Source organism: Triturus cristatus, chromosome 3_1 (assembly GCF_964204655.1).
Source record: "Triturus cristatus chromosome 3_1, aTriCri1.1, whole genome shotgun sequence".
NCBI lineage: Eukaryota > Metazoa > Chordata > Amphibia > Caudata > Salamandridae > Triturus > Triturus cristatus.
The window spans coordinates 931,288,981-931,315,633 of record NC_140583.1 but is presented as its reverse complement, the minus strand read 5'-3'; the positions used below and the strand labels follow the sequence as shown (position 1 = coordinate 931,315,633).

General features: G+C 44.3%; 1 protein-coding gene across 3 annotated transcripts in view; it reads left to right on the top strand.

Annotated features, from left to right (window-relative positions):
* GPD2 (glycerol-3-phosphate dehydrogenase 2) overlaps positions 1 to 26,653 on the top strand; it is a 927,571-nt gene that overhangs the window by 643,588 nt on the left and 257,330 nt on the right. For all 3 annotated transcript variants that reach the window (XM_085645519.1, XM_085645518.1, XM_085645520.1), the window contains exon 10: positions 7,311 to 7,445. In XM_085645519.1, coding sequence (XP_085501645.1) covers positions 7,311 to 7,445 — 135 coding nt within the window. The remainder of the gene's footprint in view (positions 1 to 7,310; positions 7,446 to 26,653) is intronic.

Here is a 26,653-nt window from a genome sequence, read left to right as displayed (position 1 = left end):
CAAATGACCAGAGCTCCGCCCTTATCTGCTGGTTTTATTATTGAGTTGTTTTTCTTCAGTTCTTGAATCGCTTTATATTGATGTTGACTCATGTTTCTTTTAATGAATTGCTTCTTTGTTTCTAACTGGCTGATGGAGGACAGGACAACCTGCTCAAAGGCGATAATTTGTTTAGGAATTTTATGTATTGGTGGAACAAAACTTGATTTTTTGGATAAGCCGGAGGGCTCTGTTTTGCCTTTATATTCCTTCCCCATGGAAGAACACCTTGAGCTTGATCTTTCGGATAAATTTGAGTGCTTCGATCTTCAAATTAGTGAAGTCTGTTTTCCGACTTGGAACAAACTTTACTCCTAGATTCAAAACTGATTCTTGTGCTTCTGTTAGTTGACAAGGTGATAAATTGACAACAGAAGTTGGAGTCATGTTTTGTAGAAATGTCTTTGTGTTCTCATTTCCCATGGCTGCTGCTGTTTGAATTGGACCCTGTTTCTTTGTTCGCCCTTTTCTAAAAAAAAAAAAAGAGTTCTGCCTTTTCAAATGACCCTCCCTTGGGTCAGAGTCTCCTGCTGAGTTCTTAGATGACGATTCAGAAAAAGTTAGAAATCTGTGCCTTGACCGCCCCTGGTAATGTGAGAGGGCTCTACGTGAGTCTGCTTTAGTGTAAAAGTCGTGCTTTAAGAAAGGGTATACAGTCTCGGTATTGAAGGATTTTGAGTCTTTTTCAAACTTTGTGGTTTTGAATGTGATAGTGTTATCCTTGAATGTTTGGATCTCCTTATCTATTTTTTCGAACAATGCCTCTTTGCCTCTGATGTAGTACGATTATCTTTGATTGCATCACATTCTCAAGCTCTTCAGCTTCTTTCTGGCATACGCTTTGTGCTGTTTCAATTGTGTGGACCATGAGGTCACGACTACATTTAGTACTTATAAAACTAAATCCTTTTTTGTACTCTGGGTCATCAGTAAAAATTACGGGGACATTTTTAATTTGTACGCCCCAGGGGATGGTACCAGCCTTAAGGTGCTCTATGTAGCTCTGTTCGGATGTACTTTTTGTGTAAATAAGTAATATCCACTGAGCACAAACTGATTACTACTTTGCATCGTAAGCCTACAGCTAGAATTATAATCTTACATTATCAAAGTTCGCATCCAAGAGGGTTAAGAGATAATCTTCCCTATGGCCAGCTACTTAGAGTTAGGAGAAATTGCGCCCCAAAAGATTTTTTTTGCGAATGCAGCATTTTTATGTGATCAAATACCCTCAAAAAATGCTTAGACATGCCACAAAATGCGTCTGGTATACTCCAAGAGAGGAACTACTTATTAAAAGACACAAGCAACCGCTTGAAAAACTGGTATGTGTGACCACCTATGGCCCCCACACCCACAAGTTTAGATAAATGATTCTTAACAACTGGCACCTCCTTTCACAACTTGAATGCCCAGTGGATAAACCTATGTTTGCCATGAAGAAAGGCAAGAGCATAAGACAAAACATAATAAGGGCTGACTTGACGTCAAAATCATTGAAGACTGACCTATGAAAACAATAGAACCTAAAACCAATAGAAGGTCACCACAAATGTGGCAACTGTTTGGTCAGTGAAACAACGATTGAAGGCACAGAATTTGTTCATGGAGGAGTGAAAAATAAACAAAGAGTTTTCAAACTGTAACACAAAAAACGCCATCTACGCCATTAAGTGTCCCTGCTCAAAACTTTATATAGGGAAAACAAATCAACAAATAAATCAAAGGATTGTCCAACATAAATCCAGAATAAAAAAACAAGTATTGACTGCGCCGATGGTGACGCAATTCATGGAGAAAAATCACTCTGAGAAAGAATTTGTTTGGACAGTATTATCTGTAATAACAAAACCACCCAGGGGTGGCAATGTATAAACCTTGCAGTTGCAAAAGGAAGCATACCTAATTTTAAAATTGAACAGCGCCCAGAATGGGCTCAATGAAATGACAGATATCAAAAACCTCAGGTTGAGGCACCGATGAGCTTGAACTCTATAATAAAAACTTCAGCTTCCAGAATGCAACACGAAAGAAAAGTCAAAGTTGTAATTCGTTCATGACCCAAAACTTCAACAACACCATGTTGTTCACAATTCAAATGGAACAACAGCAGAACAATAAAGATTCGAACAAGTTTGTCAACACGACACATTGCCTAAAAGAAAAAAGAAAAAAAGCACTTCCGGCACTGTACTAATGAACCACCACTTTAAAAAGAACAAAGAGGCATACCAGAAATAACAGTCCGAGATGAACCGTTGACGACACTCCACTCTGGAAGGAAAACGCTGCTCGCAATATCGCTTCAACATAAAATTGTTGAGACAAGATGTAGCAGCTCAGCGCTATCATAAAATCAACAAACAAATATTGATGCAACCACTTTACGTTGGAGAAGCCAAATTAGAAGCAAGATTCAGTAACCGAGGGAAAGGCAGCCCGTCAAACCACTTCCTCCATTGAGTACGTTTTTGTGATACAATGTTGCAGCGAGGCAGTCCACCGCGAACACAAAATGAGGCGAGAGTGAACAGAAGAAACTATAATTTAATCGGGCAATAATTTCTTCGCTTCACAGATGACAAAACTACGGAAACAAAATTTCCCCAAAATAATTAAAAGAATCTGGCATAAATAAATCCAAGTAAGTGCCCCCTTTTAAAATCATAAAGAAAAGTGCTCTGTATGTATTCTTAATTCAAGAAACAAAGCAGCAAACAGTTATTTTTTCACTTATAGATTCAGCTCAGAATACTACATGATTGAAATTGCACCAACAAAGGAGGAACATTACACAACAGTACAGGTATAATGGTTTTTATCAACCATGGCAACATTTAAAAAGGAGAAGGGACACAAAAACACTTTTTTTTCTCTCTCTTACATTGTTCTTTCAGACTACACCAGTCACTGCCCTGATGAGAATCGTGCAATTAACATAGGGATTCGAAACGCGTCGGCAAAGGTATAAGCCATGGGGGATAACACTTAATAGTGGCTCTCAGTCAATATCCTCATGGTTATTAACTCTCAGAAAGAAATAGGCAACTAATGTTATGGGAGTTAACCTGCAATGATTCACTACCGTTTGTGACAAATTGTATATGGTGTAACATTATTTTCCACAGTATATAGGTTGTTTTAATTCAATTGAATTTATTTTGTGTTAAGATGCGATCATAGAAATGTAAATATATGGTGCATGAGCATATTCATTTATTGGCGATTCAAAAGTGCATTGTTTATGTCATGACTTGTTTATGAATAAGAAAAAATGTATTGACAGAATGTTAAATGTTTGCCAATCAATTGGTAGAACCAAGAAAATAATAAATTGGTTCTCAGTCTGCTTTAAATAAAATAGCAGCGACTAAAACAGTGGTCAGATGATTCCTTAATGTTTCAAGTTTTACCACGTCCTATCTGGCCACAGTTGGGCATAACCCCTACTATGACTAACTTTTACAAAGTTGGCATTTTCTTGCTTAACCATTCTGTGCCTGTCTGTGGAATGGACATCTGGTTTTGACTGACTGGGGCGGTTTGTGCATTCACTGCAGACACTCACACAAAGGGAGCTGAGGTGTGTCCTGCATACCCTGATGGGTCTTCCTGAGGTAGAGTGGTAGGAGGAATTGTCACTGACACCTGAATAGGGCTGTGTCTGCCTTTCACAATGCTGTCTCCACCCCCTGTAGTATGGCTGTACCAGATATGACCAAACAGGTTCTAGTAAGGCAAGAAAGACTTTTCTTTGAAGTTTGCCAGCTTCAAAGACTAAAACTGGTATAAGTACTGGGGCCTGACCCCACAATTTTAGATATCTTTCGGACTAAGGAACCTGCGAAGAAGAAGAGCTGGAGAAGCTGTCAGGAGGGACTTCCACTTTGCTGTGTTGGCCTGCTGCTCCTGCCCTGGGCAGTGAAAGGACTGGACTGAACTTTCTGCAACTTATTTTCTGAGTTTCTCCAAGGGCTTGAAGTAGAGCTTGCCTCCTCCTGGAAGTCTCAAGAATATCAAAGACTTCAAGTTCCTCTACCAACAGCACTGGTAACTGTTTGTTTTGTGCTGCAACAGAAGAAAAACCCCTACAATGCAGTCAACAATGATGCTGCCGGCTCTGTGACCTGAAGGCACTGCCCGACGCATCACCCCTCTTCACAACGCAACCCTGTTCTCACCGACACCACCACACGGTGCTGGTTCCGCCACGGCTTGCACTGTGATCTATGGGCACTGTACCTTGCATCGCCCCACTTCATATCACTGCCCTGGTGTCACCGACTACGCTGCTCCACACCGACACCGCTGCCTGCACCGTGGTCTCTGGACACCACTTGTGAGGTACATGAAGCATTACCTCGTCCTACACAGCTGCCTTGGTCCACCGACGTCAGCGCCATCGGCTCCAGCATCGCCAACTGCCGCTTGCACCACTACCTGGGGGCACCGCAGGAAGCATCGCCGTGCTTCGCATCGCAACCTTGGGTCTACTGACGACAGCACTTAAGCAACAACGACACTGCCTGCACTGTGACCTGTAGACACCGCACTTCTCATCGCCCTGCTTCACACCGCAGCCCTAGTCTCACAGACGACGCTGGATGCCAATACCGAGCCGCTTTCTGCAGCACGAAATGTGGGCACTGCACGTTGCATTGTCCCACTTCGCATCGCAGCCCCGATACCATCGACACCAGGGCTCCTGACTTCAACCTCACATATTTCGATCTGCAACACGTGTGACTTCAAGGGCCTGATGACTCCTGCACCAGCCTCCGGAACTGACGCCGGTGATGCTGCCACTCTGAGCTCATCAAAGGTCCACGATTCCCTACATTTCCAAGGTACTGTTTGCTGGCCTTCCTGACACGGTTGCGGGCCCGCGAACTTGTGGTCTGCCTGAACTGTTCTATTTTTTTGTTCACGACTCCGTGATGCCCCCAGACGGAGCTTTCGACTTCAAGGAACAGTTTTTTAAGTTGATTCTTGCAATATTCATATCTTTATTACTGTATGTTGGATTTGTATTGTTTTGGCCAGGTTTTCCGCAAATAAAAATTGGCTATTCTTCTAAAACTGGTGTGGTGTCATTTTGTAGTGTTGTTACTGTGTGTTATGTACACATGCTTTACACATTGTCCCAGAGATAAGCCTGACTGATCGTGACAAGCTGCCAGGGGTGTGAGCAGGGGTTATTTTAGGTGAGTAGCTCCCTTATCCTGACTAGAAGGAAGGGTCCCTACTTAGACAGGGTACAAACCTGCCAACTAGAGACCCCCATTTCTAACAATATGTGTCACTGGGAGTGAGGCCTACTGGCCCCACTTGTGTTAAGTTCTGATATTAAGTGTGTGCTCAGAACTTTGCACTGACTTTCCAAGTATATGCAAGTGTGTACACATTTGTAATGCATGTACAAGTGTAGTGCTAGACTTTGTGCAGAAGTGAGCCTGAGTAATGTGTCAGCGAGATCCATTTTGAATTCCCTTGGCCAGACATAGCACAAGATGGAGGGTGAGTAATGTTCTTGCTGATAGTTGAAATGTATAGCCTGCATTGCTGTGACTGGAGGGGAGGAGATCCAGACACTTAAGTGAAGAGGATGAAGGCATGGCTACCTTTATAAATTCCAGGAGTCTTTTTGTAGTAGGGAGCTGCAGATCAGTCTTCCTGAGCATTGCTGTTTGGTTTATGATAGAAGAGATCTCATTTTGCCTGTTGTTCGTACTCGCTCCCAGTTTTGTGGTCAATATTAGTACCTTCAGCTCCCCGAACTGAAAATCTGGGCGGTCAGATGCTGTCCTCAGCTCGCCCCTTTCCAGGCCCTTTGTTTGGGCTTACATATATGCCTTGTTACTATGCTGGAGCTCAGAAGGTGAATGAGCAACAAAGAGTACTTTAAATGTTGTGTTTATCTTGCCACGTTTGCCATGATTTCAAACACACAGGTCAAATGTCTGGCTATGTCTTCTGACAAATTACTGCTTATTCTTTTCTTTTAAAAGGGAGGTTGATATTTAGTTTTCTTTCTATGTGTATAAAGTAAGGATTTTGTGAAGTGAATAATGCAAAATCTTTCTGGGTCTACTGGTGTTAAAGGAAAGTCTTTGGGATGTTATTTTGTTTCTAACAGACAGCAACATTTAAATACCCGTAAATGAACTGTACAAATGTTTCAGAATACATCAGTAGTTAGGAAAGCACAAAGGCACACTTTTTGGGTAATTCTTATGTGTGATGTAATCAAAGATTTTAGTAGGATCAAAACAAATCAGTACATTTGGTGATGTCCAAATGAAAATATTGACTCTATACCCAGCCACCACACATTATCGTTTGTGCACCTTATCGTTTTAATGTGCACCGTATCGTTTTAATATACCACTGTATGTCTGCCAATTGAGTGGCCATTTCAATATGTGCTGCCTGACGGTGTGCTACCACACCATCCTTTAGCAATACATTTGCAACAGTGTACTCCAAAATGCACCACCAGCTTCATAATACACCCTTCCCACTCTCCTGCCGAATACATTTCCTATACTTGTTCTTTCTTTGACGCTTCGATTTTTCACAGTCCCTCTGACTTCAATGATGTAACTGATGACGCCACCCTCGCTGTAAAAATTGTTCCAACACCACTGCTCGTGGGAGCAGCTTATCCATGCCTCTGTCGGTCATTTTGCTCCCCATGCCCCCACCCACTTTCTCCCTCTCCCCCTCCCCCCCCCCGCTTAAGATTGTAACTTGACAACACAAAGAGAATGTCGACTCTGTTGAGAGACTTTGGTATTGAAATCAATTTATATCAGCGTTATCAGTTTGAACATGTACACGCACAGGTTTTGTAAGCCTCACAGATGAGCTTTTACCCTTTCTTCGGAGAATCTTTATGGGTTAATTATGGTCAGATTATCATAGTTTGGTATTACACATGTAGAAAATAATGTGATCTTATGTTTATTAATGATAACCTTTTTAAAGAAACAATTTTGCGTTTTCCCTATATGTATGTTGTGTTTATTTCTCTTGGACTCCATCTGTAGGTCCAGTGTTGGATTGCAATTATAGTGTATCGATGATTTTCTTTGACAGACGTGTTGTAGTGACTCATGGGAAAACGAAAATAAAAGATTCGCATACAATCGAATGCATGTTCCAAAAAACACAATCTGTGTTCTGTCTATTTAAGTAGTGGGCAGCGCGAGTAAACTACCAAACCCAGCTGGATAACTCGTACGATTTGCTTTTCGCTTTCTCTTTTACAGTGAGAAGAGGGGATGTGCTGGCAGCTTGGAGTGGCATCCGGCCCCTGGTGACAAATCCTCACTCTAAAGACACACAGTCGATCTCTCGGAATCACGTGGTTGACGTCAGTGAAAGTGGCGTCGTGACGATAGCAGGTACTAAAGATCTACTAGTATTTAACGCGGTGACGCATTAGTTGTGTACTAATGGCACGCGCTTGGCATGCTTACATGCATGTTCAGGTGCACAGTTGATGCACACAAAACTTGCATTCCATTCTGCGTAGGCGTAAATTCTCTGTACGAATTCAGATATGTAAAACCCTCCCCCAACCCGAAACGGTTTGTGAATAGAGTTCAGTATCCGAAGGCTCTTACACAAGCTGCAGGTAACAGTGCCCAGTGTCGCATCAGCTGGACCTTAGATATAGAATCTAAATGAGCACTGCCAAAGCCAACTGGTCTGGATTTGATGTGCTCATGCATGCAACATTAGAGCTAGACCCACCAGCGGGAGACTGCAGAGTCTGGCAGAGAGGACTAAGTTGTGAAGTAGTCCCTTTTGCAGGTGAATGCAATTACTCGTCTGGATGTGGAAAGATACCCTCAAACAGCCACTAACATTATGTGAAAGATGAGTAGTTAATGGTCCGAGCCCAGACTTGATTGACAAGTGTTAAGCAAATGGCTGAAAGAGGGTGGTCTGTATAAGCCAGTGGTTGAAAGAAGAGGACCCAAAGCACTCTTTGTGTATATTGCTAGCCATGCAAGCGGTGCTGTCAGAACCAAGAGCCAAAAGGTTAGTCACAGAGGGCTGCATTTCGAGCCGCATACATTCACATGAGCTTTCGATTGGAGGATAATATCGAACAAGGACCCTCATATCCTACAACTAGAAAAATCGGCTTGTGTTATGGTGGCTTTTTCACAGAGACACGCCAAAAAATACATCTTTACTGCACAACCAGCAACTGAAAATACATGTAACAACTCTATGCTGGGAAGATTGGTCTGCAAAAGGGATCAAACTGATAAAAGATCTAGATTCTAAAGGCCACCCCTTACCACTCTCTGTACTATAATCCAGTCACCTTCCAAGCTGCATGAATTTCTGTAAATCCCTTACCATAAAATGATCCTTTCTAAATGTGGACCCTCCCATGACCCAGACCTCACTGTTAGAACTAAGAAGTTATTACAGAGGTGACACCCGACTGCGAAAAGCATACAAAGTATTAACCTCCTACTCGTCAAAAATTGACCTTAGACCTCAAAAGAGTTGAGAATAATCTATCTCGTAGTTTAACCTACCGTGTTTTCGCGTGAATAAATGTGGGGAGTTATATATTGAAAATGTGGGAGGCTATATAGGGAAAATGTGGGAAGCTCTATGGTGAAAATGTGGTAGGATATATGGTGAAAATGTGGGAGGCTATATGGTCCTCACTTACTAGTTCAAAAATTACTTCGGCCCAGTCTGGACCTTTTCAGTCCCAACTTTTTATAGAAATGTAAAAACAGAACTTTATAATATAGTTGTTGCCGAACTGTGCTCACATTATTTTACTTTACTCCCAAGAGACACCAGTCCTGATAAACTGTGTTGTCAGCCTAATTTTAAGTTTGATAAAGCTCTTCCCTCCTTGTTGTAATGGATTTGTTTTGGGCACTGTCGATGCACCAGCCTCATATATTAATTTGCCTAACTATTATCAGCTTTATACACCAGATACCACTGGCACACTTTTCAGTACTTTTCCTATGACTTTAACCATTTGTCCGCAAATGTTTTTTCATTTTCCTCAAAGCAGAACCTTAAGGCTGCAGAGAGTGTTCATATGCATACTTCATTGTGCATGCACAAATGCACACATACTTTGTGCCATCTCTCTGTGCACCCTTGTCTCTTATGTCGGTCCCATACTTTTCCTGTTGACCATGTTTGCGGTGCTGCATAGTATCAGGAGTACAAGCTTGATGAACCTAAAAACTGCTGCTCAGCAAGCTTCTGCAATAAAAAATGACCTTGAAAAGCAGTCCACATGGGGCAAATAATATATGCAGCGTGTGGTATCACTCATTACAGACAGAAAGCAGTAAGATATCACGTTAGTTGTAGAAGGTGCCCATCTCTGTGACCTTACATTTGATTGACTGCTCATCAAGGTGCAAAATCACCCTGGGTGCGAAAGCAGCACAAGGGCGATAACTTTTAGGAACAAAAGTCACGAAATGGTGCAGAATCGTAATTGGAGTCAAAATCGTTCCTGGTGCTAAATCAGCATGAGTGTTGAAACACAAAGAGCACAGGTGCAAATTCCATATGTATAATACAAATCACCGTTGATGCAACATCAACAACGTGTGGAAACAGAGTTTGGAGTGCAAGTTACATTTAGTTGCAAAATCATATATAGATGCCAAATCACCCTAGCTGCAACAGGAGTGTGAAAACACTTTTCGGCGCACACATAACAATTGGATGCAAAATCACAATTGGTTACGCAATCACCCTTGATGCAGCATCAGCAGGAGTGTTGAGGCACTTTTAGATAAAAAGAAAACATTTAGGAGAAAAAAATCATATTTAGGTGCAGAAACACATCTAAATGCAAAATCACCCTTGGGGCAAAGAATCGGGAGTGTTCTGTCACATTATGTTGGAAAGTCACTCAATACAGAGGCAGACTATGATGGTAGGATGTCACATTGGGTGTAAAAAGTGTTTATTATTATAACATATTTAGTTGAACGCATATTTTGTTTCAAAATCACCCTTGCTGCATAATCAGCAGGGATATGAAAATCGTTTAGGAACACACATCACACTTGTTGGTGCATTGTAAGCAACACTGTAGTATCCTATTTAGCAGCACACATTTAGGTGCAAATTCACTCTTTGTGCAACCTCAGCAGTAGTATGGCAAAAACATATTCCGGCGCAAAATCACATTTCAGTCCATAATCACTGTTGGTGCAAAGTCTGTATGACTGTTGTATCACATACATGTGAAAAAAATAAGCGAGCCCAATCTCTGCTTGAACATAAAATATTAAACAAGCCCATTCTGTGCTGAAAGAAGCTTGAAATATGTAAATGCAACCATGCATGGCTCCAAGCCAAAACTAGCTTTTGTACTTCCACAAGAATCTTAAAATACTACCGTTCCTGAAAGAAAACCCATGTCCTACTAAAAAAAACATCCAGAATCAGCAGAATGCCCTACTAAAACAAAACAAAAGAGCAACGTTTTCTACTTAAAATGCTCAAATATCCTTGTAAAAGAGTGGCTGCTGATGCAGCTCTTACAGAATGGCAACAGTTTGAAGATGACCCCACAAAGGCTCACTAAGTGTTGCTAGTGCTACGCCTGCTCATCGGCAGAGGACCCTAGGCGCAAGGGTGTGGCATTACAATCAGACCTGCTGACCTTGGAACTGGTGAACTAGGTTTGAGTCCTGGTGTGGCTAAACATCTGGAGATCCTGGGCGTATCACTTAATCGCCTTGTGTCTAAAAAATGAATCTGACCATGTATAATGTAACTGGTGGACATGTGAAGCTCTCCAATGCTGTGAGGCCCAGTTTGCACTGCATAGAACGAAACAAAAAAAAGTTACATAAAAATATAGTGACTAAAGGCCGTCCTTCTGAATATCCAAATAGTACCTGTAAAATTTTGTAATCATTGACAAAGAAGCAAACCAAATTACGTAATAAAGTAGTGCATGCTGAAGTATCATCTGGATAACTATATAATTGCTATAATACTTGTCATGAATTCTTTTTTCAATAACAGTGTTTTGTATTTTTTTTTCCTAATTAGTTAGTGCCTAATGGAAAATCAATATATTCTGAATGCCTCCGGCCATTGATTACTTGGTCGGCATCTCTTATACATGTATTCATCAATGCTAGAAATTCCCAAAGACTCTGTACCTCCTGCAATGCGGCGCATAATGTGGAAGCAAGTACCTACAGTAGACAGAACCTGCTCTTTCATGTTTAGGGTTAGGTCTAAACTGACACCCAGGTTCTTAACGTACTTGTTTGGGTCTTGGTGCCGCGCAAGTTCTGCAGGCCCACCAGTTGGCCGACCAAAGCTGTTGGTCCTTACTAAACAGGATAATCTTGGTTTTTCCTGCATTCTGCTGTAGGCAGTTGGTAGACACCCAAGCTGCAATTGCTTTCATTCCTGTCGCAAAGCGTTGTTTTGCCTTAACCAGGACTTTGTCAAAGAGATGACCAACTGTGTGTCATCAGCGTAGGACAGAATTTCAAATCTGAAAGTTTTGACGATCTTGGCAAGAGGGGCAACATAGATGTTAAAAAGCGTGGGGCTTAGACATGAGCCCTGTGGCACACCTTTGTCAATTGTCATAGTATGCGATTTGAGAGAGCCCAGAGAGATGGTTTGAGATCTGTTGTTTAAAAAAAATCAGAGTCCCACAGATTACAATTTCATACAGCCTTTGTAGTAGCCTGGGATGGGACATGGTGTCAAACGCTGCAGATAAGTCCAACAGCACAAGTATAGCTGGTGTATCAGCTTCTAGTGCTAAACATATGTGTTCAGTCTCCATGCTGTGAGTGTATCTCAACCCAGATTGTGATGGGTCCAAGATCATGTTGTTTTCCAAGTAACCCGAAAGTTGTTTGTTAATTTGACCTTCCAGTAATTTGCTTAGCAAAGGAAGCAACAAGATAGACCGATAGTTTGCAAGGTTTGTGGGTGCGAGGATATCCCTCTTTTGCATAAACCTAACCTGAGCCGATTGCCAGACCAAAGGAATCTTTCCTGTGTTTATTGATAAATTGAACAAGGAGCATATAGCTGGGGCTAACTGTTTAGAAAGTAGTGCTAAAATTCTGGGAGGACATAAATCTAAAGTAGAACCAGATTTGGCAGTTTCCAGAGATCTTTAAATTAGTTCTTGAGTGACACATTAAACTTTCCTTGGCTGCAAGCACAGTTAAGGGGAGGAGATTTGAGATTAGTCCTGGTAAAAATTTGGTCGGAGGCAGTGGGAAAGTTCTGATAAATGAGTTTCATTTTATCATCAAAAAAATCAGCTAATGAGTCACACAACTTTAGCCTGAATTTGTGGGGCGCACGAGCTGCGATTGATAAAATCATTCAGCACTTTAAAAAGCACTTTAGAAGAGTTGCCTGCTTTGCCAATTTGATTTGTAATACGAATGTTTCGAGCTGTTTTAATATTTCTATGGTACCGCATGAGAGCAGTTCTAGAAGTTTCCTTATCATTATGATTTTTTGTTGTGCGCCAGAATCTTTCAAGTTTTTTACAGGAGGATTTCTCTTTACGCTATTCGCTGGTGTACTAAAGTGCATGGGTTCTATGCCTAATTTCTGTGCAGGTTTTGAGAGGAGCAACTCTCTCAAGAGCAGAGTTTCATGCGTTGTGGTAGTCAGCCACAGCTTGATCAACTTCTGAGGTCTCACGAGTTAATGAGAATTGAAATTCCTTGGTGAAGGAGTTCGGAGTAACTCTCTGTCAATGTCTGACAGGGATAGTGCTCATCGTTTTGGTCTTAGTTTGTTTACTTTAGGAATCGGGAACCGGTCAAAGAATGATCAGTCTAGACAACTGGTCAAGGAAACTCACAGGTCAGGGTTTTAGAATTAGTAAAAAGTAGATCCAACGTGTGCCCTGCCACATGGGTGGGCCCATTGATTTTCTGATACATGCGAGTATCGCGAGATCAGTAATAAGCTGTGTTACTGTGGAGACGTCGAGAAGTCCATGCACTTGCAAAAGTGCACGGTGACCAGGAGTTCCGGTTCCACGCTACTCACTAGGGCTGCGGGTCTCAGCTTTGCTGGGGACTCGGGGCGGCCTTTGAGATGTCTGAAAATCCTCTTCCTGCGCTGCAAATACTTCGGAGTCCGGCGGGCGCTTCGGAAATGCAGACCGGCAAATTGCTTCGTTGGTGCCTGCCAAGCAGGGGAGTCACTCCTTGACCCCAAGGGAGATTTCTTCAGTCCTCTAGTCTTGAGTAGTGCGTTGAAGTTCCAGGATTCAGCTTCAGAGTTTCGTCCAGGGATATCTAAAGTTCTGGTTACAGAGGTTTCTTACTTATACCTAAGGAAGGGGTTGGACTAGCTCTGGGGACCCACCTATGGGAGGGTTTGGAAAGAGGGGTGGCTACACCCATTTCCTTTGTCCAGTTTCGCGCCAGAGGAGGGGCTGGAAGCCCCTGAACCGGTTTGAGCTGGACTATGCACAGGGGCACCAAATGTGCCCCCAGTGCCGGATTTCAAAGCACTCAGAGAGTGCTCCCACCCAGCCCCAATACACATAAGCCTGTCTGGGAGGTGGTTACACCTCCCTGTGACAGGAAACCTTTTGTCCAGGCCTCCCCTGCCGGAGTTTCGGTCCGCAGCAGGAGGTAAGACCCGTGTCTGTGGCTGCAGTATCCATTTTGTGATGCCAGGGCTCTATTAGATTTCTACTGGGTATACCAGTATTGCCATGTCTCTCCCTCTAGAAGGGTGGGATCATATCCTCACATCAAGAACTGATGTGGGGGTATGATTCCAAGGTGTTTGACATCAAACATGACATGTTTCCGTGCAGCCAGTCCAAAGTTAGCATTAACCGTTTAAGATATAATGCACTTAAGAGTATATGGTCAGGCTGCACCACTGACAACCCCGGAGAAGAGATTCCGAAGGGTGCAGAGAGGTTCACATATAACCAAGCACCCTGCCTTCAGGATTGATAAGGCCTTCCATAGGGGTGACTGATAGGTTTGTATGTTCATTGATAGGTGAGGTATAGTGAACCTATACCTCAGTAAGGGGTGCATGCACCACCTTACCCAGGCTGCAGTAGTAGGCCTGTGGTGTCATTTTGGGTGGCTTTCCAGGGGTGGCATAGTACATGCTTAAGCCCCTGGTAGGCCTCTAGGGTACCTATGCCCTGGGTACATAGTATACCATATACTAGGGACTCACAAGGGTACCTCATGATCCAATCTGTGGTGTACCTAAAGTACATGTAATCGATTTAGAGAAGAAGCAGCTAGGCTGGGGCCCTGAATGACAGGGTCCCAGCCAGACTAAAGTCGAAAACAGTGAAACACCAGCAAAAAAGTGGGGGTAAACATGTGAAGTAGATCCTACACTCCTACACCCCCCCCCCCCATGCAGGGACATTAAACTAACCTTGACCAGTTGAGTCTTCATGTTCTAAGTGGAAATATCTGGAGAGTCCATCTGCATTGGCATGGTTACCCCCAGGTCTATGTTCCACTGTACAGTCCATCCCCTGTAGGGAAATGGACCACCTGAGAAGTTTGAGGTTTTCACCCTTCAACTGTTTTAGCCATAGGAGGGACTTATGGTCTGTCTAAACAATGAAGTGAGTACCAAACAAGTATGGCCTCAACTTCTTCAGAGCCCAAACCACAGCAAAGGCCTCCATCTCAATGGCTGACCAACGTTTCTCTCTAGGGGTCAACCTTCTGATTATGAAAGCTACTGGTTGATCCTGACCTTCATCATTCAACTGTGACAGTACAGCCCCTACCCCCAACTCAGATGCATCTGTTTGGACAATGAACTTTTTGGAGTAGTCAGAACTTTGCAGAATGGGAGCAGTGCCTGCTTCAGGTCATCAAATGCCTTTTGACAGCTAACTGTCCACTGTACCTCTTTGGGCATTTTCTTAGAGGTTACGTCATTCAGGGGTGTCACTATTGATCCTTACCCCTTGACAAATCTTCTGTAGTACCCAGTCAGGCCTAAGAAGGCTCTCACCTGAGTCTGGGTGGTTGGAGCTACCAGTCCATTATGGTCTGGATTTTGCTCTGCAATGGTTGAACCTGGCCTCCACCTACAAGGTGGCCCAGGTACACAACCTGACTCTGCCCTATCTGGCACTTAGTAGCCTTGATAGTTATGCCTGCTTGTTGCAGGACCTCCAAAACATTCCTCAGGTGGACTAGGTGATCTTCCCAGGTGGAGCTAAAGACAGCAATATCATCTAGATATGCTGCACTATAGTCTTCCAGGCCTGTAAGAACTTGATTCACCAACCTTTGGAAAGTGGCAGGTGCATTCTTCAAACCAAAGGGCATTACCACAAACTGATAGTGCCCACTAGGGGTAGAAAATTCTGTCTTTGGCTTTGCATCATCAGCTAGTCTGATCTGCCAGTAGCCAGCTGTCAGCTCAAATGTGCTTAGAAACTTGGCTGAGGCCAAAGTATATATTAGCTCATCTGCACTGGGGATGGGATGGGCATCAGTCCTAGTGACTGCATTGAGACCCCTGTAATCCACACAAAACCTAATCTCTCTCTTGCCATCTTTGGTGTGAAGTTTAGGTACCAGGACCACTTGGCTAGCCCAAGGGCTATCTGAGGGTTCAATGACTCCCAAATCAAACATCTTTTGGACTTCTGTCCTTATACAGTCCCTGACATGGTCAGGTTGCCTGTAGATCTTATTATTGACAGGCAGACTGTCCCCAGTGTCCACTGCATGAGTGCACCAGGTGGTCTGACTTTGGAGTCAGAGAAAACATATATCTGAACTGGCTGAGAAGTTTTCTGCAGTCAGTTTGTTGCTGGACAGTGAGGCTGCCTGCCAAGGCTACACCATCAACTGACCCATCATCAGGGTTTTGAAAAAGCAGGTCAGGGAGTGGGTCACTCTCTTCCTCCTGTCCTTCATCAGTAGCCATGAGCAAGCACATGTCTGCCCTGTCAACATATGGTTTAAGTCTGTTGACATGAAGTACCCTGTGGGGACTCCTAGGGGTTCCAAGGTCTACCAAGTAGGTGACCTCCCCTTACTGTTCAACAATTGTATGGGGGCCACTCCATTTGTCCAGGAGGGCTGCTGGGGCCACAGGCTCCAACACCCACACTTTCTGTCCTGGCTGGTAAACAGTCAGTACAGCCTTTTGGTCATGCCAGGCCTTTTGTAATTCCTGGCTAGCCTCAAGGTTTTTGGTTGCCTTTTTCATATACTCAGCCATCCTGGAGCGGAGACCAAGTACATAGTCCGCTATCTCCTGTTTAGGGAGTTTGAGAGGTAACTCTCATCCCTCCTTCACCAGACACAAAGAACCCCTAACAGGATGGCCAAACAAAAGTTCAAAAGGGCTGTAACCAACCCCCTTTTGTGGCACCTCCCTGTAGGCAAACAAAAGGCAGGGCAAAAGGATGTTCCATCTGCGCCTAAGCTTCTCTGGGAGACCTAAGGTTTTGTTGAATCTTTCAACTAAACCATTGCATTGTGGGGGATAGGGTGTGGTGAACTTGGAGTTCACTCCACATTCCTTCCACATAGCAGTCAAGTAACTAGACATGAAGTTTGCATCCCTGTCAGATACTACCTCCTTAGGAAAGCCTACTCTTGATAATACACCCAAGAGAGCTCTTGCCACCACAGGTGCTATAGTGGTCCTTAGGGGAATGGCTTCTGGGTACCTGGTGGCATGGTCCACCACCACCAGTATAAATCTGTGCCCAGATGCTGTCTGAGGATCCATTGGACCAACAATGTCAATCCCAACCCTCTCATAGGGAACCCCCACCACAGGTAGTGGTATCAGGGGGGCCTTTGTGGTTCCACCTGCCTTGCCACTGGCTTGGCAGGTCACACGGGAGCGACAAAACTCCTTAGTGTCTTCAGACATGTGGGGCCAGTGAAAGTGAGGGACAATTCTGTCCCAAGTCTTGTTCTGGCCCAGGTGTCCTGCTAGGGGAATATCATGAGCTAGTGTCAATAGGAAGCCCCTAAACTTCAGAGTTATAACCAACCTCCTGGATGCACCAGGCGTGGGGTCTCTACTCTCTGAGTAAAGGAGTCCATCATCTCAATATATCTTATGGGTGCCACTAGCATTCCCAGCAGCCTCATCAGCAGCTTGCTTTCTGAGGGGTTCAAGAGAGGGGCAGGTTTTCTGCTCCTGGCTCAGATCAGACCTGGAAGGGCCCCCTGTCCCCAAGAACTCAACCTGGTCAGGTTCAAGCTTCTCTGGGACAGTTCCTTCTTCAGGCTCAAGATCATCTCCCTGAGGAGACTGATCAGCATTCTGAGTTAGGTGGGAAGGCACTGCCTTAACCCTACTGCTCCTCCTCTTGGGAGGCACCTGGTCCATTATTCCAGAATCCAGGGCCTGTCCAGTGTTAGACATTTTGGCCTGTGACCTAGTCACAGCAAAGACATGAGCAGGGATCCCTAACATTTCTGCATGTGTCCTGAGCTCCACTTCAGCCCAAGCTGAAGTTTCTAGATCATTGCCAAGCAAGCACTGTACTGGTAGGTCTGCACTTACCACAACCTTCGTAAGGCCAGTTACCCCTACCCAGAAGAAGTTAACAACTGCCAGAGAATGGTCTGTTCTGACATTGCTAGCATTGGTCACTTGGTACATTTCACCAAGTATAATCTGCCCAGGATCCACAAGATCTTTTGTCACCATTGTGACACCTGCTCCTATGTCCCCAAATGCCAAAGCCTCTTTTCCATTTATTAAAGGCTGTTGTCTGTATTTGCCCAAGTTACTGGGACTCACAAAGGAGGACATATCCATGCCTCCATCACAGAGTAGAACAGCCTGAGTGGGAACTCTGACTAGACCAGAGTCCATCTCAGAACCCAGGGTCAACCCTACTACACCCTTATTCTGAACATTACCACCACCAATTGTAGCTGTACTAGGGGGAACAGTTGCCTTAGGGGCAATGGTGGCTGGAGTAAATTCTTTGGAATTGGTGCAGTCACTGATCCAGTGAGTTTTCTGCTTACAGATTTTGCACCATGGTTTCTTTTGGCCTTTTCCCTTTGTTAGCCTGTGAATCCCCACCTGAAGAAGATTTTTGGGTGCCTTGTGAAAACTTCTTGTCTTTAGCCTTTTCCCCACCCTTGTCAGAGTTTTTAGGATATTGCTTCTTGGGTTCACCACATGGTTCTGTACCTTCTGCCTCACCCTGGTTCTGACCCACTTGTCTGCCTTCTTTCCCAATTTTTGGGGAAAGGTCCGATCTGAGTCCACCAGGTACTGGTGCAATAGCTGATTCTAACAATTATTAAGGATCTGCTCCCTCATAATCAAATTGTACATTCCTTGAAAGTCATGCACTTTGCTGCCAAGTAATTAACCTTCCAGATCCTTAGTAGCACAACCTACAAAGTTTACCCAGTCTAGATTCTCTGCCTTTTGGGTATCCCTGAACTTTAACCTGTATTGCTCAGTGGTTAGGCCAAAGCTATCAATTAAGGCACTCTTCAGACTGTTGTAATCATCTTCCTCCTCCTCTCTAACAGTGAGGAGCTTATCTCTATCTTTGTCTGCAAAGGAGAGCCATAAGATTGCTACCCACTGCTCCTGGGGGACCCTTTGAACTTTACAGGCCTTTTCCAGTGCAGTTATCCATTTGTGGATGTCATCCCCACTCTGGTAGGGAGGGACAATCTTATTCAGGTTTCTGTGGTCATAACACCTCTCCCTATCTCTAGGGATGTTGCTGCCACCATGGGACTCTAGTCCCAACTTTTGTTCTAGCTCTGTAGAGCTCCTTATCTAGGGCTACCTGCCTCTTTCTGATTTCCAGCTGAGCTTCCTCATATTTAAGCAGTCTCTCCCTTCTCTCCTGAGAGGTTTCCCTCCTATGAGAGGAAATAGAGGTCCCTATGGATGAGCCAGAATGGTTAGACTCCACTGAGGGAGATCTTGACCTTCTAGGCCCGCTACCAACTCTTCCAGGAGGGACAACGAGGGGTCCATTGTGCTCCTCTCCATCACCTTTTAGGGGAATTGGATTTTCCAGGTCCAGATCATTGTCATCTGCCTGGCCAGCCTCAGAGGTCAGGTCATGGGGAGTTCCACCCCTAGGCCCTTCCTCTTGTACTGTCCCACCCACTCTGCCTACCCCTTCATATCCTATTGATCTGCTGAGATCATCCAGCCTGAGTACCTCTATGAGATGCTGGGTGGTTGGACTTTTGCCTGTCCTCAGTTTCCTAGCTGTGCATAATGCTCTCAGTTCCATGAATGGGAGGTTATCATACTTGGAAACTAGAAGCCCATTGGCTTCTGGCAGGGACCCACTGGTTCCTGGCCTTGAACACATTACTAGTGAGTGGTGTATTGATTGCACTACCTACTCTAGTCTGGCCTACTAAACTCTCTTGAGTTGTAGAAAGGGTGTGCTAAGCCCTTAACACACAACTCTAAGTTCAGTAGAACGTAGTGTATTCTAAAGCTTGTATTATATGTACCTACCTAGGGTACATTTAGTGGTTTTCAGTTAGTCACTCAATTGAGATTATCTGGTAAAACAATAGCAAGCTGGAGTCCCACACGCTGCACACCAATGTGAGAAGTTGGCCTGGTATATGCTGTCCACTAGTTATAGTGGGCACCCTGTACCAGTCCGAACAACCCCTTATTGGTTATAGATTAAAGACAACCTTTATTGAAAGCTATCCTAGTGGTAACTATGGAGAGCAGCGTTCAAGTTAATTCTTGAAGGAATGTAAAGCAGCTTGTTTTACCAGTCTATAATCTCTTGAGTGCCTAAATGAAAGATAACCACACCAGGTATATATATCAAATATATGTATTTATTACTAAACACACTCTCCTAGTCTCTTTGAGACTAGAGGTCAAAATACATGTTACACTTCAAATATTACAGTAAAATAGCACAAATACACGTCAGGCACTCGGGGCGAGCCAAACCATATGCTAAAATAGTAGTATAAGAACCACAACTTAACTACAGACAAGGCCTAGGGCCTGTAGAATCGCTGGGACCCCAAGGAACCACCCAAGGTAGTGACACAGGGGACCCACGGGGGCCGTGTGCAGTGTGTGAACACAGCCGCGAGCTCCCGTTAGCTTCTATGGGGAAAGTCGCGGTTAGGTTTTAAAGATTAGGGACACTTAGAAGTGAGTCAGGACCAAACCCTTTGGGACTTAGGAAGTTCTAGGGTCAACACCCACAGGAGCACCGGAGTACTCGAGTTACCTCACCCTGGGAAGCCGGGTTCATAGGTGTCAAAGGCTGTCGGTCGCGTCGTCTTTTTCAATGGGAGCTAGCAAAGAATTGCTGCTGCCGGGAAGATGCAAAGTGTCCGAAGAGATCCAAGCCTGGATCGAAGTCGAGAAGAACCTGAAAGCAGAGGGGACAGAGTCTGGGTCACTAGCCAGTGACCAGGAGGGCGATAGACAGGTGCCCATCGATGTCGGGTGATTTCAGGTGAGGGTGAAGCTTGACTCTTCAGCCACGAGGACCAGGAGGCGTCGAGGACAACCAGGAGCTGGATTCGAGCTGTCCCACGAAGGATGTCGAGTGCTACAGCGTCGGTGCCCAGATTGGACACAACAAGCCTTGGCAATAGCACCCCACGCAGAAACGAGAAAGATGCTTTGGTGCAGACCAGCAAGGTCTGTGGGACTCACCACTTGGTAGGGAGTCGGAGCACGTCTGGTGCAACCAGGGAAGCCCAAGGAAATTCAAAGTTACCCCCTCAGGGACCCACCAGTCGATGGACCAGGGATCGCCAAGGGACCTTGAGACAAAACACACAATTGCGGCCCACGGGTCACTCGGGGTGACTAGGCCGACAATCTTCGGTGGATTCTGTAGTCGGGGTGGCCTACAAGTCAGCCCAAGCACGACTTCAGGAGACGTTGAGAAGTCAATGCACTTGCAAAAGTGCACGGTGACCAGGAGTTCCGGTTCCACGCTACTCACGAGGGCTGCGGGTCTCAGCTTTGCTGGGGACTCGTGTCGGCCTGTGAGATGTCTGGAAAACCTCTTCCTGGGCTGCAAATACTTCAGAGTCCGGCAGGAGCTTCGGAAATGCAGACCGGCAAATTGCTTCGTTGGTGCCTGCCAAGCAGGGGAGTCACTCCTTGACCCCAAGGGAGATTTCTTCAGTCCTTTAGTCTTGAGTAGAGCGTCGAAGTTCCAGGATTCATCTTCAGAGTTTCATCCAGGGATATCTAAAGATCTGGTTACAGAGGTTCCTTTCTTATACCTAAGGAAGGGGTTGGACTAGCTCTGGGGACCCACCTATGGGAGGTTTGGAAAGAGGGGTGGCTACACCCATTTCCTTTGTCCAGTTTTGCGCCAGAGCAGGGGCTGGAAGCCCCTAAACCGGTTTGAGCTGGACTATGCACAGGGACACCAAATGTGCCCCCAGTCCAGGACTTCAAAGCACTTAGAGAGTGCTCCCACCCAGCCCCAATACACATAAGCCTGTCTGGGAGGTGGTTACACCTCCCTGTGACAGGAAACCTATTGTCCAGGCCTCCCCTGCAGGAGTTTCAGTCAGCAGCAGGAGGCCAGACCCGGATCTGTGGCTGCAGCATCCATTTTGTGATGCCAGGGCTCTATTAGATTTCTACTGGGTATACAAGTACTGCCAGGTCTCTTCCTCTAGAAGGGTTGGATCATATCCTCTCATCAAGAACTGATGTGGGGGTATGATTCCAAGGTGTTTGACACCAAACACGACATGTTTCCGTGCAGCCAGTCCAAAGTTAGCATTAACTGTTTAAGATATAATGCACTTAAGAATATATGGTCAGGCTGCACCACTGACAACCCCGGAGAAGAGATTCCGAAGGCTGCAGAGGGGCTCAGCTCATGCCTGGGCACCCTCTCACATTTAACCAAGTACCCTGCCTTCAGGATTGATAAGGCCTTCCATAGGGGTGACTGATAGGTTTGCATGTGCAGTGATAGGTGAGGTATAGTGAACCTATACCTCAGTAAGGGGTGCATGCACCACCTTACCCAGGCTGCAGTAGCAGGCCTATGGTGTCATTTTGGGTGGCTTTCCAGGGGTGACATAATACATGCTTCAGCCCCTGGTAGGCCTCTGGGGTACCTATGCCCTGGGTACATAGTATTACCATATACTAGGGACTCACAAGGGTACCTCAGGATCCAATCTGTGGTGTACCTAAAGTACATGTAATCAATTTAGAGAGGAAGGAGCTAGGCTGGGACCCTGAATGGCAGGGTCCCAGCCAGACTAAAGTCGAAAACAGTGAAACACCAGTGGGGGTAAACATGTGAAGCAGATCCTACTCTCCTACAGTTACATGTGTATTTAGGGAGTCTTCTCCATGATCATTAAAATCACCTAATAACAGGAATTGTTGAGATGCAAAAACAAAGGTCACAATATATTCAATTAAGCGCTGGCTAAAGTATTTTTTAAGTCCAGGGGGCTGCTCACCCTAAATTGCTTCAATGCCTTGTCAGTGTTAGTAGGCGCTATATAAATCCAATAACAATACAAAAATCCAGGATTTGTGTATAGAGTTTTACATAGAAGAAACCCAAATGTCTTGACCAATAGCTATTGTATGAGGGCCACATGTCCCAGCTGTGCCTTGTAACGTTCGATTCCGTCAGCCATGAACTCTTTGCAAGTTGCGATTTTGTAGGCCATACGTGCCAGAAAGAAGCGTGAGGTTGGCTTAAAAGCTAGTGCTGTCGGCAAGAGTCCCTTGATTGTCTGGCTGAGCTTTTGGTCTTTGGGTACTGACCCTGAAACAGAGCAATGACAAGAGACCCGGGCACTGTCCCATTCTGTCTGGTACAGATTTTGAAATACAAAAATAACTTACATGCAGGAGAGGTGAGCCGATATATAAACAATATATTTTTGCTGTAAGTAAGAGCACGTTATTGAATGAAGACTTGTAACCCTGAGCACCATCTGTGAGATCTCCAAGGCCTTTATGTTTTGCTAAACCATTCAATTGCCGGTTTTGAGCCACACCTCTCATTGATCTGTTTTTGTGAAGTGCAGGGGAAGTAGGTGATATTTTAACATAAAATTGGGTGCCGCCTCCTCTTTTGCTTAACCATGTATTTCTTTTTCTAGAGGTACCTGTTTTAACATATTCAGCGTCTGTCTGATTTAACGTGATGTTTGTAAGTATTGAACATACTCTAGTCATGCAGCACCTGAAAGAATTTGACACCTTGTTATTTGATGACAAATTGAAGGAGATAAGCATTCAGAGCCAAATTGCACACTGTATAAGTAGGAGGGAGACCTCTGGTCAAAACCCAGCTACACCAAATTGGGTGCCTGGGTGATCCTAGGCACATCTTTTACTTCACATACCTAATTTTTCTCAAGGACCAATTTGAGGGCATTGAAAAAATTTATTTCAGGAACTTCACTAGTCAAGTAAGGTACTCCGATATGGTTTAATAAGCAATTCTGTCGCCCCACGTATGTCAGCAACACTGGCCGTATATACTGCTCACGCGACAAAAGATTCATGACAATGCCTTCAGGACAAAGAAGCATTGTTGAATGTTTGTTTACAAAATATTACTTTTAATAAACGTCAGTACACTGAAAATATCCAAAGTATAAATTAAAACACTTGTTGAAAAAATAACCTTTAAAAAATGTTTTTTCAAGTATTTAACATCTTTTTGCTTAACATATGTTGCCTATAGTGCATGCCAAAAACAGTCAGACCCCTTGCTCAACTCGTCTCGGGCTATAAATGTACTGGCTTGCCCTCTTCTAAGTGACAGTCACTTTGATCCACGTGACAGATCCGTGAGTCTTGCATTTGAGTCACAGAAAAGCCTTCGTTTAGCAAGTGTGCTCTGCCCACTGACTTCCTGGCAATACATTGTGCAAACCATGTGATCTATTGACATGGTGCTATTGAATGCGTAAAATGTTCCCAAGAGAGGTCGAAATATCAGAGTGGAGAAAAGCCACATGCATAGTGAGATACTATTAAGTGCGTAACAAAACGTGCTAAAATGGTCAGTACGCACGTCCATGGGTGTCGAAGAACGCCAGAACTCGGCCAATCTGAACTGCTGACTGGCAGTGAGGACTTCATTTCAAAGAAAAACATCTTCATCTCTAAAGATTGCCGCTTTGGGCTGCAACTGATGGAGTGAAAGCACGCGCCTGCATGGTGCCTTTCATCTCGCAGGCCCTCTCATTTGGCCTAGCCGCATTCACATGTTGCACAGCTTGGCTGCCTGGGCGAGCCAGGCTAATTAACCGCCTAATCCGCTTTCCCTCCCTCATTTAGCCGTACTTTTCTAAGTTACCACCGCGTTCCTCTCCCTAGCGTTTTTAGACCGTCTACTTGTTTACGAATATTCTGAACTCTTTTACTTTGACCCAAATATGTATGTGCCTCTCCTACGGTTGTTGCTTAAGAGAAATACCCTATTCCATTTTTATGGAAACAGACATTTGAGGTTCAATCAATTTCAAATACAGTTTGTAGACTCTTGAAATACAGTGAAAAACATTGACAATAGCTGATTGACAGGAAGTAGCACATGGTTTGTAGATGATTTGTTACCAATGCTCCTGTTCTTTTAGTCGACAAATAGAAGGGTGCATTCATGAGCCTGCAGAGACCCTGCTTTACAACCTGGAATTGTGCCATACTGCTAAACTGTTTTCAAGCCAAAGGATGCATTTGGCATGAATTCTGAGTCTGGGGTGGGTATTGACTTAGGGGAATCCTTAAAAGGAGATTGTATCCTAGCGTAAGGCAGGCAAACGCAGTGATGTAGTCTTGAAAGGGTGGATCTTAAATGGAGCCGCCCGCTCCCATTTATATGTATAATCCGTTGTAAAAAATTGTTATTTTTGGAGGTCACCCCCAACAGCGATTTCTGGAATGTATTTATAGGATTGAGAGAAGCATGGGGACAACTTTTATTTTGATGCCCGGGACTATTTTCTGTCCCAGTCCAACCCTGCCCACAATTCCCAAAACCAATTTATATTTCCCTCTACTAATCCCCCACTAACCCACTTTTGGGTTCCATTATTTTGGGCTATATCATCCCAGTCTAAAAGAAGTATGTCTAGAGATGTAGAGATTTAAAAGTGCTTTGTAACTATGAGCCCAGGAGGTAATTTTTTTTTTTTTTTTTTTTTTTTTTTGCAGTCAGATAATGTGGAAGGAAGCTGGGTCTGTGGCTAGTATACCCCCCACTCCAGTTTCACAGTAGTGCCTCGTGGCTAGCTATACATCCCGATAGCCATCTTTTTGAGCGTGATAAGCTGTAAAATTGTGTGATTTAAAGATTCTAAGAAAGGTATCAGGGTCCTCCTTTCAATACCATTTTGTTTGTGTTTATTTGCTTTTGTAGGTGAGGTGTGGTCCATTGTTTATTTGCTCTGCCCATCATAAAAATGTAAAAAAAGAACAATTGATGAACGGAATGCTGAACAATGTCTAACACTCACCCTCAGTCAGAGATCTGGGCCTATATCCATCGTCTTTTTGCTCACCATGTAATTCCAGTTTGGACCCAGCCATATGCAAATCAGTATTGACCCTGCTCCCCATGGGCACAGTCCAGCCCGAACTGCCAAGCCAGGTCCTGCCTGGACCGGAAACAAGCATCCTCGAACCGGATTTGGGGTATCGCCCCTCCTCAGCCACAGGATAGCTTCAATCCAGTGGCATGGCGAGCACAGGACCCACGTACGGGCATACGTGACCCACTCGGGGTAACAAATGCCAATTGTTTAATGTATGGATGGAATGCTGAACCATGTCAAACGCTCACACCCAGAACAGTGATCTGGGCCTAAATCCATCAATTATTTGCTCACCATGCCACCCCAGTTTGGACCCAGCCATATGCAAACCAGTCTTGGCCCTGACTGAGGGGTATGGAAGTTGTGGACTACATTTCTGGGCCTATGTGCTTAATTGGTCACATGTTGGTACAGGTATTACTTGGTCTCCTCTTGTAGGAATTTTGCATTGATTTGTTGGTTCTCCAAGTTTTACATAATTTTCCAGGTAAGATTCATGTCAACATTGGTTGTTTTATGATTATGTTGGCATTTTTTCTTTAAAAAATATTTTATTGATATATAAAAAATAATTATCACATGTTCTGATGCTTGGGAGAACTTTGACACTAATTTCCCATCCGTTCTCTTTTATTCATCAATCTTTCATCTTTGGAACTTAGCTGCAGTGTTACTGACTATGGTGGTACTGGCCTATATTTCACTCAGTATTTTTGTGTGATATAACACCACATGCGGACCGCCTTGTGTGGAACTGAGCTACTATATGCAAATATAAAGTAATACTGTTCCTCATGATTGTTAGGAGGGGAGCCTAGAAAGTAGCACTGCATCCTTACCACACAGGAAAAGCAGCATTAAGAGAAGCCACTTCCGCACACTGTACATTAGAAGGGAAAGCGCTCCTCAGCTACCATGCTATGCAAATGGGTCTGGTTGTCCATATGTGCCCTAAGATAACCGAATGAGATGAAGAGGGCGTTCATTTTCTCCATTGCTATTAAATCTGTTGTGATGCTACTTTGTAATTT